Source organism: Stomoxys calcitrans, chromosome 4 (genome assembly GCF_963082655.1).
Source record: "Stomoxys calcitrans chromosome 4, idStoCalc2.1, whole genome shotgun sequence".
Lineage (NCBI taxonomy): Eukaryota > Metazoa > Arthropoda > Insecta > Diptera > Muscidae > Stomoxys > Stomoxys calcitrans.
This window is the reverse complement of record NC_081555.1, coordinates 180,232,124-180,249,647: the sequence shown is the minus strand read 5'-3', so window position 1 is coordinate 180,249,647 and position 17,524 is coordinate 180,232,124. Positions and strand designations below refer to the sequence as shown.

The window sequence follows — 17,524 nt, the reverse complement described above, 5'->3', positions numbered from 1 at the left end:
TACCGCAAGTGCGACCCAATTTCCCGGCGCAAGCAGTGGTACTCGCAGACGAGCGTGATGGGATTCGTGCTATGGACCCCGCTAACCCCAGAATCAGCGAGCTGAATCTGGAAATAAACAGGGTAGTCAACGAACATAAGCGGAATTTGTGGCTGGAACACTTGGAGCAATGTAATTTAGGCACCGGTGCAGGCAAATTGTGGGCCACTGTTAAGTCTCTCTCGAACCCCGGTAGACGGGACGACAGGACCTCAGTCACTTTTGGCGAGTTAACCGTGACTGATCCGAAGAGATGCGCCAGGTTGTTCAACCGTCAATTTATCGTGCATCCCGAGAGAGACAGGGCAAGGAGGAGAGCCATTCGCCGTATTCGTGGTCTCCGAGCCGATGAACAGCCATCACAATTTACCGTGGGCGAAGTTACGAATGTCATCCGTGGCGCCAAATCTTCCAAGGCGTTGGGCCCCGACGGAATCTCTACATTGATGCTGAAGAATCTGGATTTACCTGGAGTTGAGTACCTTACCACTGTCCTTAACCTGTCATTGAACACTCTTATAGTTCCCGATGTCTGGAAAATGGGCAGAGTGATCCCGCTACTGAAGCCTGGTAAAGACCCGAGTTTGGGGGAGTCGTACAGACCGATCTCCCTTCTCTCACCAGTGGCTAAGACGCTTGAGGCATTACTCCTCCCGAGCCTCGTAGGAGAATTTCCATTCGCCGAGCATCAACACGGATTTCGGAGACTGCACAGCACAACAACAGCTTTGCATGCCATCACCACACACATTTGCCGTGGCTTCAATCAACCCAGGCCATGTGATAGGACGGTCCTCGTGGCATTGGACCTATCGAAGGCATTCGACACGGTCAGCCATGCCAAATTATTTGAGGACATCGCCAACACGTCCCTCCAGCCAGGCCTTAAACGTTGGGTCGCGAATTATCTGTGTGGCCGCCAGTCATTTGTGGAATTTAGGGATAAGAAGTCAAAACACCGTAGAGTGAAACAGGGAGTTCCCCAAGGCGGGGTGATATCTCCGGCTCTGTTTAACCTCTACCTATCCTCCATCCCACCTCCTCCAGACGGCATAGAGATCGTATCATATGCGGACGACTGTACGATCCTGGCATCAGGCCCCCCACCCATTGATGACATCTGCGATAGGTTGAACGTCTACCTCAACGAGCTTGCCTCATATTTCGCTGCAAGAAATCTGAAGATATCCGCCACCAAATCTTCAGCCACACTGTTCACTACAAATACGCGTGAGGTGAATTCCGAGCTGACTGTGATGGTCGATGGAGAATTGATTCCGACCATCAAGTGTCCCAAAATACTTGGCGTCACATTTGACAGCTCCTACACTTTCTCCCCACATGCCACAGCAATCTGCAATAAAGTCAAAAGTAGAAACAAGGTCCTCAAGTCACTCGCTGGCAGCACTTGGGGTGCAGACAAAGAAACCTTGTTGACCACGTACAAAGCAATTGGCCGGTCTGTGGTAAGTTATGCAGCGCCAGTGTGGTCACGTCAGCTTTGTGACACGCAGTGGAATAATATTCAGATCTGTCAGAATGCCGCCCTCCGAACTGCGACGGGCTGCCTCCTTAGTTCTCATGTGGACCACCTCCACCAGGAGACAAAGATCCTACCAGTGCAAAGACATAACTACATGCTGTCTAAGCAATACCTTTTGGGCTGTTATCGCAGAAATCATCCAAATCATCATCTTGTGGATAGATACCCACCGCCCAGAAGCCTTAAGGTAGATCTACATGATCTAGAGCGTGAGGTCCAGCGCTACAAGAGAGAACCTCTAGATCAAGCGGCATATCAAGCGGGTCTGAACAACATTCATGCAGACACGGTAGCAGACGCGTTAACTGGCTACCGAGTGAATGTAGTCCTTGGAGAACGACCGCCACCCATTGCACCCGAAGAAATCGACCTCCCCCGGCAAACCAGAGTGATTCTGGCTCAATTACGTTCCGGCAGATGCAGCCGCCTCAATTCCCACAGAGCTAGGATTGATGCCGACGTGCAAAATGTATGTCCCGACTGTAACCAGGGACCGCACGATACACGTCACCTGTTTAACTGCCCGGCCAGACCCACTCGACTCAGACCCAGATCCCTGTGGACGCACCCCATCTTAGTCGCGGAGTTCCTGGGTCTTGACACTCAACAGAATCAAGCAGACGAAAGATAGTACACAATAAACTGCTACAACAACAACAACAGTTTGGGGAAAAATTGTCAAATAAATAGAAAAAAGAATTTCTTTTGTACGTTGTCACGAATAATTTAAAATATGTAAATACTGTAAGGAATGCTGTCGAGGATGTAAAAATAATCGTAAACTAATTTTTTTCCTTCAACACAAAGAGATTTTCAAAGTCATCTAACGATACATTTTCCATCTCCCACTTGTGTTCCACACCGCTGGTAACGTTTTCTTTGAGAGGTGATGATGAAATAAAATTGTGGATATTCTCTTCAATAGAATCGTCCATAATGAAACGGTGAACAGTAGTCGCCCTGAAATTAAAATTATAAAAATCATTAATAAAAATTTAACTACATTTGGAGGATTTATGTGCACCTTGTTTGACCAAAACGATGCACTCTGCCTATGGCTTGTAATTCTTCGCCAGGATTGAGAATTGGTTCCACCAAGAAAACATGGGTGGCTTCTACAAGGTTTAGACCTTTGGAACCCTTCACGAAAGGCATCAACAAACAGGTTATGTTGCGATTGGGATTCTAAAAAAAGATGTGCATTAATTGTAAATGTGGGGGGAAAGACACCATCTTACCTTAAACTCCTCAACAGATTGAGGATTGCGATGTATTCGGTAACTGATATCATTTTCTTTAAGAGCTGCCGAAATGGCAATTAAAATTGGCAACCATTGCGAAAATATCAATATTTGCAGATTCGGTTTGCCAGCCGAGGTATCGAGATTGTGTTGCGTTTGAAGCTTTAAAATCAAACCAACAATGTAAGTAATTTTTGATGAATAGTTTCCCTTTACTTTTTGTACTTCCTGCTCCTTGCGTTTGAATTTACTGACATAATACAAACTGCAAAATATCGAAACGGTTGTTATACTACGATCTACGAAGTAGCACGTAACAAAAACTTACTGTTGATGATGCTGCAGGTAACGACATACGGAACACTTTAAGGTACCACTTCTATCATACTGTTGAATAGATCGCAAACACTGGAAGCAAATGTGATGACCACACTCTAAGACGGCATACTGAAAAAATAGATGTCATGATGTCTCATTTTATATATTACACTTATCTACGTACTCTATCCTCCTCCACCGAATGGCATATGGGACATGGGCCAATCTCTTGATCACTCTCTAAGTGCTTAATATATTTAAGTCTAGCCAATTTCATTGTAAACTGCCTTTGAGCAATCAGAAGTTCATTTTGCTGATCCAATGTCCTCTGGTCGATTTCGTGTTCAAATATTTTGTAAATGGACTTTTCGTCTGGATCTGTCGTGAGTTCAATACGAAGTTTACACATATTCAGCTCATCGTAGGCCTTTATGGTATATTCAATTTCAATCCATAGTTTTATAAGACGTTTGCATACGGTCTGCAAGTGCTCCAAATGCAACCAATTTTGTTCCATCGTCTTGGACAAATGAATATCCGAGAGTTTATTTTTTAGATAGGAAAACGTTACTGCAATTTGAAGTAGAAACCAAAAAATTTAGGACATAATTAGATATAGGGAATAGTTTTGAGATCGAAATACTAATATGAGCTTTCTGATTCAATAGTTAGGGAGTGGAGTGAGTGGAGAGTCTCAGTGTGGAACTGGAAGCATCGACTCTTGCTTAAATACTGAGTGCCTGTGATACTTGATATGACAGAGCGAATTATTGGCAATTTTAATTAACCTATGGCCATAACGGAGGCAACCGTAGCGCAGAGGTTAGCATGTCCGCCTATGACGCTGAAAGCCTGGCTTCGAATCCTGGCGAGACCATCAGAAAAAAATTTTCATCGGTGGTTTTCCCCTCCTAATGCTGGCAACATTTGTGGGGTACTATGCCATGTAAAACTCCTCTCCAAAAAAGAGGTCGCACTGCGACACGCCGTTCGGACTCAGTGGAATGTTAATGGGCAAAATTCCCATTTTTTTAACGTTAAGCGTTGTTATTTTTGGCGAATTGAAACAAGAATTTTAAATGATTAAATTTAGATGAGATATCTTTAGAGTTAGCTTAAATCGTTATCGAAAACATATTAGAGAACAGATTTGTACCAATTTTAAAAAGTTTCGTCCTAAAGTCATAACAATTGAAAACGAGCTAAGTGCGGCAGGGCTGATTCTTGTATACCATCCAACATTGATCGCACTTGTCAAGTTCACGTTATAGGCAGAAACTAAAAAGGATTACGCAACAAATTCAATGGATTTTATATCCACCACCATAGGCATATTCATTTAGTCATGCCGTTTGCAACGCGTCGAAATACCCGATTCCGACCCTACAAAGTATATATATTTTGTATAGTCGTACATTTCTAAAATGTTTTAACCATGTCTGTGTGTCTGCCAGTCTGTTGCAAAAACCCTATTTTCTTCAAAAATTGAGATATATAGAGCTAAAGTTTGACACAGATTCGTATTTCGTCTATACGCAGAGTAATATTAGATATAGCTGTCATATTCCACTAGCAAAACCTATATCCGAATCGCGTATCAAACCATATTTGGATATAGGGTTCGCACCCAGGCGAACATGCTTATCTCTACGTTTCGGTCGCCCACTACATTTTAACATGACTTTGGTTAAACAATCTTAATTTGCCTTAGAAGCCAGAATATCTACCTAATTTTGGTGAAATTACGCATTTGATATTCTTTTTGCAATTTTACCATATTTTGGTAATGTGTCATTTGCAAACATGAGTATGGTTAATGAAAGGCTTTAACTTACTTTTACAAACAAACATCTCGAACGAATTATTTTCCAAGCCTTCAGTTAGTTTGGAATCCTTGTCAATTACCTTGTCGAATAGTAAGCATTCGAAACTATTGATGATATCACGTATTGAACACAATTTACATAATGGTTTTTTTGTGGACGATCGATTTTCAGTTTTCTGCTTGTCCTTTTCCTTTTCCTGTTCAAAACAAGAATAAATAATATCAACACACAAAAATCTGTATATGCCTTATAATATTTACTCGTATCTCACTAAGATGACAATTATAGACACTGTGCACCAGTTCCATGATTTTTTCCCATATTCCCGGACTCACTTGACTGCGTGACTTAACATTTTCGGTAAAATACCTCAAATTTTGAATTTCAGTCTCCAACTTTTTTAACATTTTTGTTAATTTCTTTTGCCATACATCAACGATGTACAATAATGAATGAATACTTTGAACTTCGGATAACTTGGCATGAGATACACCAAACCGGGGCATACAATCTTCATAAATTTTTTGCAATAGGAACATTATCTCCGAATTCTTGACGGTCATTAAACCTTCGGACATGCTAGCAATTAGCGTCTCTCCAATATCTATGTTTGTATTATTAATTGCAGACTCGTAGCTTTGCATAACAGTCGATAAGGTATTTGCATATGTACTCAAATATTTCCATTCCAAGGCATTGTATTGAGTTTGGTACGTTTCTAAGTTGGCGGGTGATTCCTTCTGCATGATTTTGATTTCCATCAAATTATAAAGAGCATGTATTTGCAAGAGGCTATCCACACTAAAGTGAATGATAAAACTAATAATTTCTATGTTCCACCTGGCGACGCATCAAATTATACTTACGTAATATTCATATGGGTATAATCACGCGCCAATTTTAGAACCGCATTGTAATTTTTGGTGGCATCATCGTATTTTTGTTGTATATAATATATGGCTGCCAGTCCTGCAAAAAATTGAGAAATTTCACTTGTATGTAGGCATTTAGGTAATCTAATGGAATACTTCACAATTACCGTTATGAGTTGATGCCATGGCTCTCAGCTCCGATTTACAGCTTAACTCATTTGATGATTTTAGGTATCTATGCAACTCCTGGGGATGCAAAAACTGTTTTTGTGGCAAAGCCAAAGTACTATTTGCTTTGGAATTCATGACAACAACAGGCATGGTACATGATTGCCGTATTTTTAAAAAAGGTTGCAAAATCTTAAAAGGAAGTTATGAATTAAATAAAAAGATATTTCAAATTTAGTTTGACAAAAGCTGCTTTCATCATGGTTTTGTTGAAAAGAAATCACTTTGTTCTCGCTTACCAATTTCATAACTTGTGGCGATATGGAAGTCATTTTATATTTGCGAACATTTCCCATGAATGTCATTCTACAGTCGGCGTGTTGTTCGTTATAGAAGAGTTTCTCTAAGTTATCAAACTGAATGCGATGAACAATCTGTGTTTGGGGGGGAATACGTAATTCATCGACTATTTGAGATTTGCATGTTCTCCACATGCATTTCTGCAGAGCGTTTATCAGCTCAGTGTCCTCCTTTTCTATGGTTTCGCGATGATGTAGCAAAAAATTTTTAACCAATGAATTCCATGTGGACTTTTCAGCGACCTCTTCAAATCCTACAAACTGAAGTAGAGGTTGGAGATCATTAAGTGATCGCTGTATAGGAGTTCCAGTAACGGCCCAACGATGAATAGCTAAAAACAGAGACGATAGTTAAAAAGTGTATAATTTAACATTGAGTTCGTGATTGGCTGATTGACAATACCTGGCAGCATTCGTACCAATGCAGCTACACCAGATGTGTTCGATTCAACCATTTGAGCTTCGTCCAAACACACCCTATACCACTCCACCATTAAGATTGGCGTCTGCACTCGTATGCAACGGGGTTTATTTCTCATTGTGCGTTCACTTACATTTTCTTGGGTGTAGAAGATTTCTCTTCGTAGTATGTTGTAGTCTGTAAGGATTACATCGTAGTCTGCCAATTGCCTAGGACTTATCCATTTTCCAGCAAACGCTCCATCATAAAGTAAGACACGCAGGGATGGCTGTATATGACGTTTGATCTCAGAGAGCCATTGGGATTTTATGGAAGTGGGAGAGACGATAAATGTTGCCTTTGATTTAATCAGACCCCATTCTGCAATTACATTCTGCCAACACTCAGGACAAATGTAGGGGTCATTGACTTCATCGTCATGGTCGTCGTCGTATCTTGCAACACATTTGGAATGTTGCCCTAGATGACATTTACTACATTTGAGAATTTTCTTGTTTGATTTGGATGTGCATATGCAAAAAATTTCATCGTCGATGCGTTGTCGTTTGGTCTTATAATTTTCAAATTCTAATTTTAAATTGGCCCCTATCTCCACATATTGCCGAGGATTAAGCAAAATAAGGGCCAATATCTCCACTGTTTTACCAAGGCCCATTTCGTCGGCCAAAATTCCACCTGGTGGTAGAGTAATTTCTACTGGCTGTTCTGGTTCCAAATGCGGTATATAGCGATGCTTGTACACCGTTGTCTCATTGTCCTTAGCCTGAACTTTGTCAAAAAATCGACCAAATTTGGATGGTGACCTCTCTTTCGTACACATCCATTTAACACTTCTTAGCTGATAGTTACAAAGTTTGGGCAAGAATCGTAATGGCAGTGCAATCTGGATGTCTTCGAAGGCTTTGCTCAAGTGATTGTGCCGTTTCTGGAGAGCTTCAAAAAGTTTTGTAGTCACATACGTTTTCAAAATATGTTCGCCACCCTCATCCTGAACGCATTCCTCATCTTCATTTCCATTGCCTTCGGATTCGTGTTCGAGTCTTCGAAAGAAAATCCGGAAAAGAATATCAATAGTCTCTTTTTGTCTCCGATGAACATAATAAACAAAATTGTTGTACAACGCCAGCAGGTGATTACCGTCCTCCGACTCAGCAAATTCAACGATTTTTGATCTGGAGTTTTCAGCTACAAAATTGTGGGCTTATTTAAATTAATGACAGTCATTGGATATTTGTGTACTCACATATTTTTACGATTTCAATTAATTTTTCCGCATCCTTTTCGTAGCACGTTAAAATTTGCCATTGTTTTTGACGGTGGAGAAAACAATTGCTGTCGCTTTTCTCGCTGTCTTCATCTTTTTCAAGACATAATTTAGCAATTTTAGATAAAACAATTCCGGCCCCACTCATTGTGCTTATTCTCGTCTATAGTAAGAGCAGTACAAAGTCGTCGCCTTTGCTGGCAACGACGGCGGCAGAGCAAACAATTTGTTTATAAACAAAAACAGCAGGCAATTGGTAAGGGTTGGAAAGCCATTTTTGGTCTATCACAATTTGTATCATAAATCAAAGAGTTTCAGCTAGAGTATCTATTGCAAGTCGCCTTGATCTATTGTACTACAATACATTAAACAGCAATCTTTTGCCAGATATTGTAATACTCGTATGTGCAATTATAAGGATTTCCAAGGTTATTATCCCATTAAAAAATAGTAACATTTTTGTTGTTGTTGTAGCAGTGTGTTGCACACTCAGGCGGCAGCCCTTGATGAAGGACTCCATCGGATCAATCTGTTGAGTGTCAAGATCCAGGAACTCTGCGACTAAGATGGGGTGCGTCCACAGGGATCTGGGTCTGGCTGGGCAGTTAAACAGGTGACGTGTATCGTGCGATGTCTGGTTACAATCGGGATATACATGTTGCACGTCGGCATCAATCCTTGCTTTGTAGGTTCAGACTGCATCGGCCGGATAGTAATTGAGCCAAAACTACTCTGGTTTGCCGGGGAAGTCAATTTTTTCAGATGCGATAAATAGCTACCGGGTGAATATAGTCCTTGGAGAAAAACCGCCTCCCATTGCACCTGAAAAAATTGACTCCACCGGCAAACCAGAGTAATTCTGGCCCAGTTACGATCAGCAGACGGCAGATGCAGTCTGAACCTACAAAGCAAGCCGCCACCCATTGCACCCGAAGAAATCGACCTCCCCCGGCAAACCAGAGTGGTTCTGGCTCAATTAGGTTCCGGCAGATGCAGTTGCCTCAATTCCCACAGAGCTAGGATTGATGCCGACGTGCAAGATGTATGTACCGATTGTAACCACGATACACCCAATCTTAGTCGCAGAGTTCCTGGGTCTTGACACTCAACAGAATCAAGCAGACGAAAGATAGAACACAATAAACTGCTACAACAACCAAATTTAAAAAACCAGAGTTGCGCAGGCTTAGCTTTGGGAGAGTTTATTCGGGTTTGCGTGACACCATTTCGGCAAAAGTATCCATCATAATGATAACAAAGCCAAAATAAGACGAAAATCAAAGCTCTCCTGATAACAGCAACCAACAATATTGCTACTTGCAAAAAAATACTTGGTGTTTATACATAAACTTCTCCAAATGCAATTGACCACATTTTATATGTTTATTTAATGTTTTCCTTTATGAAAAGTATAAAATGCCAGCAATATTAGATCTAAAAGTACTTGACTAGTCTCAGTTTACTTTATTGGTTTCATTTTCCACAGGCCATCATTGAGATAGTGACAGTTTTCCACACCAATCCCTTTGTTAACCTTAGCTCTGAAAAGTTAATTGAAAAGGTGCATATCAATTTTTGGAAGGAAAAAGTTGCTTATAAAAAAAATAACCATACATGTCATCGGTGGACAAAGTCGTTATTCCAATGGCCAGGGCATGTTCTTTGCCTTCGGCCATTATAGCGACAACAGAATTTTTCTCAGCGGGTGTCATCATTGCACCTGGTGATGTCAAGCCAGGACACATAATATTCGCACCACTTAGAACGAAACGAATTGCACCTATACAAAGAGAGAATAAAAGAAAATAGCCATGCCTCAATAATAGTTTTTCAATCGCAATAACTAAAAGTTACCTTTATCCACCTGCTGCATGTTAACAAAATAGGGAAACTTATGCAATAACTTTAGTGTAGGCATCCACTGTCCTTCCCGCTGCCTGAAGAAGATTTGCTCACCAGCTCCGTTCAAAAGTATTTCAATGTGATCATGGCTAAGAAAATATATAGGCTTATTTGACATCCATTGTAACAAATAGGTCTTCTTACCATTTTGCAATACGATAGCTGTCTTTCTTGGGTAGTACTAAATCAATGTGAGTCTCTAAATGTGGATATGACTCCAGCAGCTTTGCACGTATACCTTTTTGAACTGACGACTTTAGTTGCTGCACCGATGACAAACTCTCCTTTTCTTCAAACCTGAATATTATTGCAGAAATTAATACTGTATTTAATTTCAGTGATGCAATTCAACTTACTTTTTGAACATTTTTAAATCGTCTTGCACTTGGCAAACTATTTTTAATAAATAAAATGTGTCTGATATTAAAATAACAAAAACAATACACTCCGAGTCGATATGTCACTGTTCTCGGCGTTAAACGTGCAGCCGAAGCTATACTTCGGCGGTACTAGTACTAGTGTTGCCACAAAAGTCCAAAAAACATTAAAGGGATATTCACATTTAAAAACGGATATCAATTTGTTTGAACTCAATTTTTCTTGTTGTCAGAATTCACTAATAGAAGGTTGTCACTTACAAAAACATAAAGTTGGTAGGCCCCATGAACATCATTAAGATTGTCAAAATCTGCCTATTGTGAATGTTAACAAATGTCAGTAAAATTCCTTCTTTCTTACAAAATTTAACATATTGCACATCCACGCATTATTTTTTCTATTTATTTCACATCTTTTTAAAATACGGCTTGAAATGTTTCAATTTTGTATATTTTATTAATTCAATTTGAATATGAACAAACGCACATTGCAAGCAAGCATGGCGAAACAATTGAAGGTGGTCTCATTTGTTCAACAACCACAAATCCTATGGTGCAATCCGCCATCTTGTTATCAAGCTGATCGACGTTTTGCCAACGTACATAAAGAAAGGTGGGTGTATGCGTATGCGTAAATGAGTAGAGAATATGCGAGAAAGAAGTTCAAAACAAAGAGAATGCAAACAAAAATCTGACATCCTAATACCATCAAACGTAGCCGACTGTTAAATGTAGAATAAATGTAAAGAAGCATATATGCTCATTACCAAACGTATCATTTGACATTATAAATATACAAAGCATACAATTATCAATATTATTATATAATTAACAATAAAGGTGGCCGCAGATCTTTAATAGGGCACAACAATTATACCTCAAGGTTGGATTCACTTAATATTTCTTACTTATTCAATTTATATTAATTACTTAATTATCTATTAGTGCATCCTGCTTCAAAGGCAAGTTGGAGAAATACGCGATGACACTCTTCTCCGATATTGAGGGAGCATTTTACAACGTAGAAATATGATTGATATTTATTTGGCCCGCCGGGTCAAACAAATTTTCTCTGCTACATGACAGGATTATCAACGTGGACTTCGGAGATAGTGTGGTAAGAAAGCGGATAAAAAGAGGAGCGCCTCAGGGAGGGGTGTTCTCGCCAATTCTCTGGAGCCTAGTAATAAACCAAATTTTGTTGGTGAGAATGATCACATCGACGGACGACGTCGTATTACTGCATATGAGAAAGAGAAATATGGACTAAGAGAAATGAGTTAGGGATGACCCCAGGAAATACAGAGTTGGCCCTCTTAATTACGAGATATGAATTATTATGGTCTAAGAGAAATGAGTTAGGGATGACCCCGCAAAAGAAGTTCTGATTGAGAGAAAGGCTCTTGCTCCCGACTCACTTCTTGTAATTTCTCTTTATATTCTCACATATATCTCACTTTTATTTTTTCATCCACACTTCACTAGGGTATCAATTGGCCAGACTGGAAACCCGAGTACCGGAGTGAACTCCCGCTTTCATAATGGGCTACATATTCCACACATTTTTAGTTTTATAATTTGTTCAAACTTTTAATTTTAAACACTACCAAAATCTCAATGATAACATAATACTTTTATACAAATTTTTTCATTAGAAATGAGGGAATGTCCTCATTCCGGAACAATGAAAGATAGTCTCATTTGTATAACAACCACAAATCATATGGAGTAATCCGCCATCTTGTCATCAAGGTGATCGACATTTTGCCACCTCACCGAATAATTTTGTGTGCGTGTGTGTATACGTATGCTAAAATGAGCGGAGAATATGCGAGAAATATGTTAACAACAAAGAGAATGCAAACAAAAAACTGACATTTTAATACCGCCAAACCTGGCTGGCTGTTAACAGTTGTTCGCGTGAGACCACCCTATTAAATCCGCCTTGGAATGTCCTACTGAATGAAATCAGCAAGATCTTTTGCTTCAATATTCGTAACATAAAAAAAGTGATCATAAAAGAATTTCCATAAAAGCGAATATAGTACTAGCCTTAACACGGAACCAGAACGTAAAATTTTGTTTTTACTGAATTCTATATACCGCTTACGGTTGACAGACTTTCGGTAATCGTGCTCTATAAATAGAGCAAAACAAAATAGCTAACACGTTTTTCTACGTAAATGTTGTATTATTGGGTTGCCCAAAAAGTAATTGCTGATTTTTTAAAAGAAAGTAAATGCATTTTTAATAAAACTTAGAATGAACTTTAATCAAATATACTTTTTTTCTAAAGCAAGCTAAAAGTAGCAGCTGATAACTGACAGAAGAAAGAATGCAATTACAGAGTCACAAGCTGTGAAAAAATTTGTCAACGCCGACTATATGAAAAATCCGCAATTACTTTTTGGGCAACCCAATACAATAGAATGAAAATAGCTAATTGGATATTGAGAAAATGGTCCTTTATAGTTTCGTTCATTCAAGAACACGATCTCGAATTTGTATCTTAGCCCTAATTGAATAGTCATTAAAAATGTTCTGGCGTAGTATTTCTAGTGTTCCCCTTAAATTACGCGGAAGGTACAAAATCCCAAAGTTTTGCAGAGCGATACACAGTTTATTAGACGTTCACCCCAACATTAAAAATGCGCTATCTGAGCGAAAACCTGTTGTAGCGTTGGAATCTACAATAATCACACATGGCATGCCATATCCACATAACATGGACACAGCACTCGAAGTGGAAGATGTGGTAAGGTCGGCTGGAGCTACGCCTGCAACTATTGCCTGTATTGATGGACGACTTATGGTAGGCCTATCAAAGGAAGATATAAAAAAACTATCGGAAGTTCATAAATTAGATGTGCTGAAATGTTCAAGGCGAGACCTGCCATATGTCGTAGCCAATAGGAAGTGTGCCGGCACCACGGTTGCTGCTACCATGATTATTGCACATATGGCTGGTATTCGAATTTTTGCAACAGGTGGTGTAGGAGGAGTTCATCGTGATGGCCATATTTCACTTGACATATCAGCTGACTTAGTAGAACTGGGACGGACACCTGTAGTTGTTGTTAGTAGTGGCGTTAAATCGATACTTGACATTCCACGCACCCTGGAATTTCTGGAAACGCATGGCGTAAGTGTCGCTTCCTTTGGCAATGGCGGTCGTTTCCCAGATTTCTATACCCGTGATAGTGGTTGTAAGGCACCATATAATTTGGAAAGTCCCGAAGAAGCGGCATTTTTAATCAAAGCTGTGGGGGATTTAAATTTAAAATCCGGCATGCTTATTGGAGTACCTATACCTGAGGAGTACGCTCTGGACAAAGAGGTTATAAGAAAAGCAATCGACACAGCCTATGCAGAGGCTTTAGCAAAAGGCATAGAAGGAAAGAATGTTACACCTTTTATGTTAGCTGCTGTAGCGGATATAACAAAAGGAAGTAGCCTTAAAGCCAATATAGCTCTTATAAAAAATAATGCCAAAGTTGCGGCTAAGATAGCATGCGAGCTGAGTAATTTCCAAAGGAGGGATAAAATCGTTGCCACTTCGAATAACAACGATAGAAATAAACCGATGGTAATTGGCGCTTCCATAATTGATCATTGTTTGACTATGTTAGATGATAGCCCTCTTGCATTAGATGGTGCAACATATCAAACAAATGCCAAAGTATCAGCTGGAGGCGTGGGACGGAACTTGGCAGAGAGCATACACAAATTGCATGGAAGAACTAGTTTTATTTCCGTGGTTGGCTGTGACCACACCGGTAAAAGTCTGTTAGAATTAATGCCCAAGTCCCTAAGACCCAATATACATATCGATAATGAAAATACTACCTCAATATGCTCCATTCTCTTCGACAGAACGGGTAATTGTAAACTATGTTTGGCTAACATGGAAATTCACAAGTCTATATCACCACAGTTGATAAAGAAGCATGAGCAAGAATTTATAACAACACCTCTTGTAGTTATAGATGGTAATTTGTCTTTAGATGCTATGCAATCTGTACTGGAGCTTTCAAGGAAATATAAAAAACCCGTCTTTTTTGAACCCACCGATATGTTAATAGCTGGAAAACCGTTTCAGCTGAGCCCAGAAATTTCGCAGCAAATACGTTTTATATCTCCTAATGTCTATGAACTTAAAGCTATTGTCGAAAAACTAACCGATCAAACGATATCGTGGGATCCAAACAATTCTATGGGTGGCGGACAAACCCGTTTAATAAACGACTGCAAGGATTTGTTAAAGCTTATAGAAAAAAATTTTGATTGCATTGTTGTTACGTTGGGTGCCCACGGAGTCCTGGTCAATATGCGCGGTAGTAGTTTTACGCATAGATTTTTCAATACCAAGTCGCACTCCTACACTGCTCCGCCTTCAAAAATCGAATTTAGAAGGCGATTTTATAAGGCTCCTACCGTGTCAAACATCAGTAATGTTTCTGGAGCTGGTGATGGTTTTTCCGGCGGATTTATTACAGGACTTTTACGAGGTTTTAGTGTCGACGAAAGTATATCCTTTGGGTTTGTGGCAGCTACATCGGCACTGCAATCTGAATCTGCTGTTCCAGTACAATACTTTAGCAACGAAGAAGAAGAAAAGAAAATGCAAGAGAAACAACTGCGTGATTTAAGATCTATAGATATTTAATGTACATTGTGGTCTATATAAAATGTGTTATTTCCGCTATTTTTAAAAATAATGGTAACTGTTGCATTTACATAAAATTAAAGTAATTAATAAGCCCACCTGTGAATTAAAATTTTAAATGAATTAGAAATAATCGTGTCAGCTATTGCCACTGGCTACTTACAATTTTACAACTTTATCTTTACCCCCAGAGGCCACTTTTGATCCATCTGGGGCCCAATCTACGGCGAAAACTTCATCCGCATGTCCAGGAAGTTCTTGTGCTAATTTTTTTGTTTGCACACTCCACACTGAAACCAAATTTTTTATAGAAATGTTCACCCACCTATTTACGAACTTGCTACTTGCCTTTCAATGTAGAATCCTTACTCCCACTGAGAAGTAGTCTAGAGTCCGCGGACCATGCTAGCGTGTAGACTGCTTGAACATGTCCTCGTAAAGTACAAAGAAAGTGGCCATCTTTTGCTCGCCATAAGCGCACTGACTTGTCAAATGAGGCCGACGCTATCAGTTTCACATCTGGCGAATACTTGACATCATTCACCACATTTTGATGTCCAGTCATTCGTTGTATACATTTATTTTGATTGCCAACCCATAAATACAAAGTAAAATCGTCAGAACAGGACACCAAAGACTCAATATCATCGGGACACACTTTCTTGTAACGTTGCAAAGCCATATCCTGTAATGCCTCCTCTGAAAGTATACATTAGACTATGACAAAAGCTGTAACTACAAACACAAACCAACTTTTTAAATCGCAATATTTTTTGCTACGATCGGCTACAGGATGAAAAGGCCCAGTTCGAAGAACATAATCTGTATTAAGCGCTATGTTGTTAACCCAATGTGCATGACCTGTGAAAGTGCGGCACAGTACTCCATCGCTTGCACGCCAAATTTTTACGGTTCTGTCTTTCGATGAAGTATAAATCAGACCAGCTCCTCCCCAACGCACAGCCGTTACTGCCGCAGTATGTCCTGGAAGTATATTAAACAAAAATAATAACACGTACAAAAAGTAAAAGTTAATTTACTAACCAGATATCACCATGCTGCATTGACCCAAAACTGTATCCCATATTCTACAATCTCCGTCGCTACTGGCGCTTGCAATTTTTCGACAGTCGGGATTTTTATGGTAGGGCTCCCAACTTAGGCAGTTTACCCATTTCTTATGACCTACCATGGTGCGTCCCAACTGTTTGCCAGTTTCTGGGTCCCACAGAATAATGTTTCCTGCTTTACAAGCACTTGCCAATTTATTTCCGTCCGGTGACCACGCTAAATACATTACCCACTGCTTGTGCCCCGTACATGTGAAATGTGGTGTCTCAGTATTCAAGTCCCAAAGTCGTACTGTCGTATCCCCAGATCCACTGGCCAAATGGGTACCATCAGGACTGAAGTTAATTGAGATGACAGCTTCAGCATGACCGGGCATTGAACTTGTACATCTTGTCACCGGGCGAACCTTAAAGACTGACTGTGGTTGATACACTATGCTAATAACATTTTCAGTGTCCACTTTGCTAAGATCTAGTGTTGTGTCCAATGTCTTTTTGATCTCATCATCACCAACGAAAAATATATACGGCGTTGTTTCCTCATTCTTAAGCAAAGCATTACAAATTAAGCCCAATTGCTCCACAGTTACTCCAGCGGGCAAATCGATGGGCGGACCAGCTTCTTCTCCTGTATCCGAAACGAAACGTGCCTGCACTGTTTCAGTAACATTATCGTTTTCTGTTTGCTCAGTTTCCTCGGTCAATTTTACTCGTTTTGATGACATTTTCGAAATAACATGACAGCACGTGCATAGCAGAAAACCAAGTTGAAGCTTATATTTTTGACGCCGGCAAAGTGCCAATGTTTGGACCAGGGTTCACTAAAGAAGCTAACATGAAATTCGAATTTGGTATTCAGTAGCCACTTTAAACGATAATAGACATCGTTAAAATCAGTTTACCTTACGAAGTAAATAGAGATAAATATTTAAGTGGAGTTGATTTTATATCTTGTCTTCTTAGAACATTTCATATATGTGTGTGTACAATCAATTAATAAGAGTGGTAGCGTGTGTTTCTTAATATGTAAAAATCTCCGCAAAAGTTTTGTTACAGATAAATTTGGTATTGACAGCAATTTTTCTAACACATAACCCACAAAAAAATAATTGAAAATTTCAATCATTTCAATCAATGATTGAAATTTTCGATTATTTTTTTAATTAAATCAATTAAAAATTTATTGGATATTCCAAAAATTTTCAATAATTTTTTTTAATTGAACATGCAGTTTTTTAATTGAAAATTTTTTCAATCGCCTTTTTCAAAGACTGACTGATATTATCATTTCCGAGATTGCAGCAGTTTCAATCAAACAATTAATTGGATCAATTAATATCGTGATTGAAACTGATTTTTATTTTTTCTGTGTATTGTCATCACAAAAAAGCAAATACAAATACAAATTTTGCCCATGAACATTCCACTAAAGAAGAGGGGCAAACTTCTCACATATCA

General features: G+C 39.4%; 4 protein-coding genes and 2 long non-coding RNA genes across 7 annotated transcripts; 3 read left to right on the top strand and 3 right to left on the bottom strand.

The window, feature by feature from the left end:
• Positions 1 to 2,245: 2,245 nt before the first annotated feature.
• Positions 2,246 to 8,218, bottom strand: LOC106093784 (E3 ubiquitin-protein ligase SHPRH). Its single transcript, XM_013260929.2, has 12 exons — positions 8,031 to 8,218; positions 6,770 to 7,972; positions 6,307 to 6,698; positions 6,007 to 6,199; positions 5,834 to 5,936; positions 5,228 to 5,768; positions 4,977 to 5,163; positions 3,326 to 3,711; positions 3,152 to 3,270; positions 2,821 to 3,088; positions 2,607 to 2,767; positions 2,246 to 2,542 (listed from the first exon to the last, which is right to left on the bottom strand). The coding sequence occupies exons 1-12, from the start codon at positions 8,197 to 8,199 to the stop codon at positions 2,365 to 2,367; spliced, it is 3,900 nt and encodes a 1,299-aa protein (XP_013116383.2). The 5' UTR covers positions 8,200 to 8,218; the 3' UTR covers positions 2,246 to 2,364.
• A 74-nt stretch (positions 8,219 to 8,292) lies between these two features.
• LOC131997127 (uncharacterized) lies at positions 8,293 to 9,494 on the top strand. Of its 2 annotated transcripts, none has more exons than XR_009398073.1 (2): positions 8,293 to 8,452; positions 8,529 to 9,494. It is a non-coding gene; the product is annotated as an uncharacterized LOC131997127 (long non-coding RNA). The 2 variants fall into 2 exon arrangements; XR_009398074.1 differs by having other exon boundaries at positions 8,526 to 9,494.
• On the bottom strand, positions 9,411 to 10,427 carry LOC106093775 (malignant T-cell-amplified sequence 1 homolog). Its single transcript, XM_013260924.2, has 5 exons — positions 10,310 to 10,427; positions 10,098 to 10,250; positions 9,906 to 10,042; positions 9,666 to 9,831; positions 9,411 to 9,592 (listed from the first exon to the last, which is right to left on the bottom strand). Exons 1-5 carry the CDS (start codon positions 10,318 to 10,320, stop codon positions 9,511 to 9,513), a joined length of 549 nt encoding a protein of 182 aa, XP_013116378.1. The 5' UTR covers positions 10,321 to 10,427; the 3' UTR covers positions 9,411 to 9,510.
• A 273-nt stretch (positions 10,428 to 10,700) lies between these two features.
• On the top strand, positions 10,701 to 12,037 carry LOC106093776 (uncharacterized). Its single transcript, XR_001222405.2, has 3 exons — positions 10,701 to 11,213; positions 11,276 to 11,447; positions 11,816 to 12,037. It is a non-coding gene; the product is annotated as an uncharacterized LOC106093776 (long non-coding RNA).
• A 757-nt stretch (positions 12,038 to 12,794) lies between these two features.
• LOC106093779 (uncharacterized) lies at positions 12,795 to 15,161 on the top strand. Its single transcript, XM_013260926.2, has one exon. The coding sequence runs from the start codon at positions 12,867 to 12,869 to the stop codon at positions 14,994 to 14,996; it is 2,130 nt and encodes a 709-aa protein (XP_013116380.2). The 5' UTR covers positions 12,795 to 12,866; the 3' UTR covers positions 14,997 to 15,161.
• Positions 14,975 to 16,830, bottom strand: LOC106093782 (protein Notchless). Its single transcript, XM_013260927.2, has 5 exons — positions 16,041 to 16,830; positions 15,750 to 15,980; positions 15,345 to 15,695; positions 15,160 to 15,286; positions 14,975 to 15,095 (listed from the first exon to the last, which is right to left on the bottom strand). Exons 1-5 carry the CDS (start codon positions 16,789 to 16,791, stop codon positions 15,083 to 15,085), a joined length of 1,473 nt encoding a protein of 490 aa, XP_013116381.1. The 5' UTR covers positions 16,792 to 16,830; the 3' UTR covers positions 14,975 to 15,082.
• Between the last annotated feature and the right edge of the window lie 694 nt (positions 16,831 to 17,524).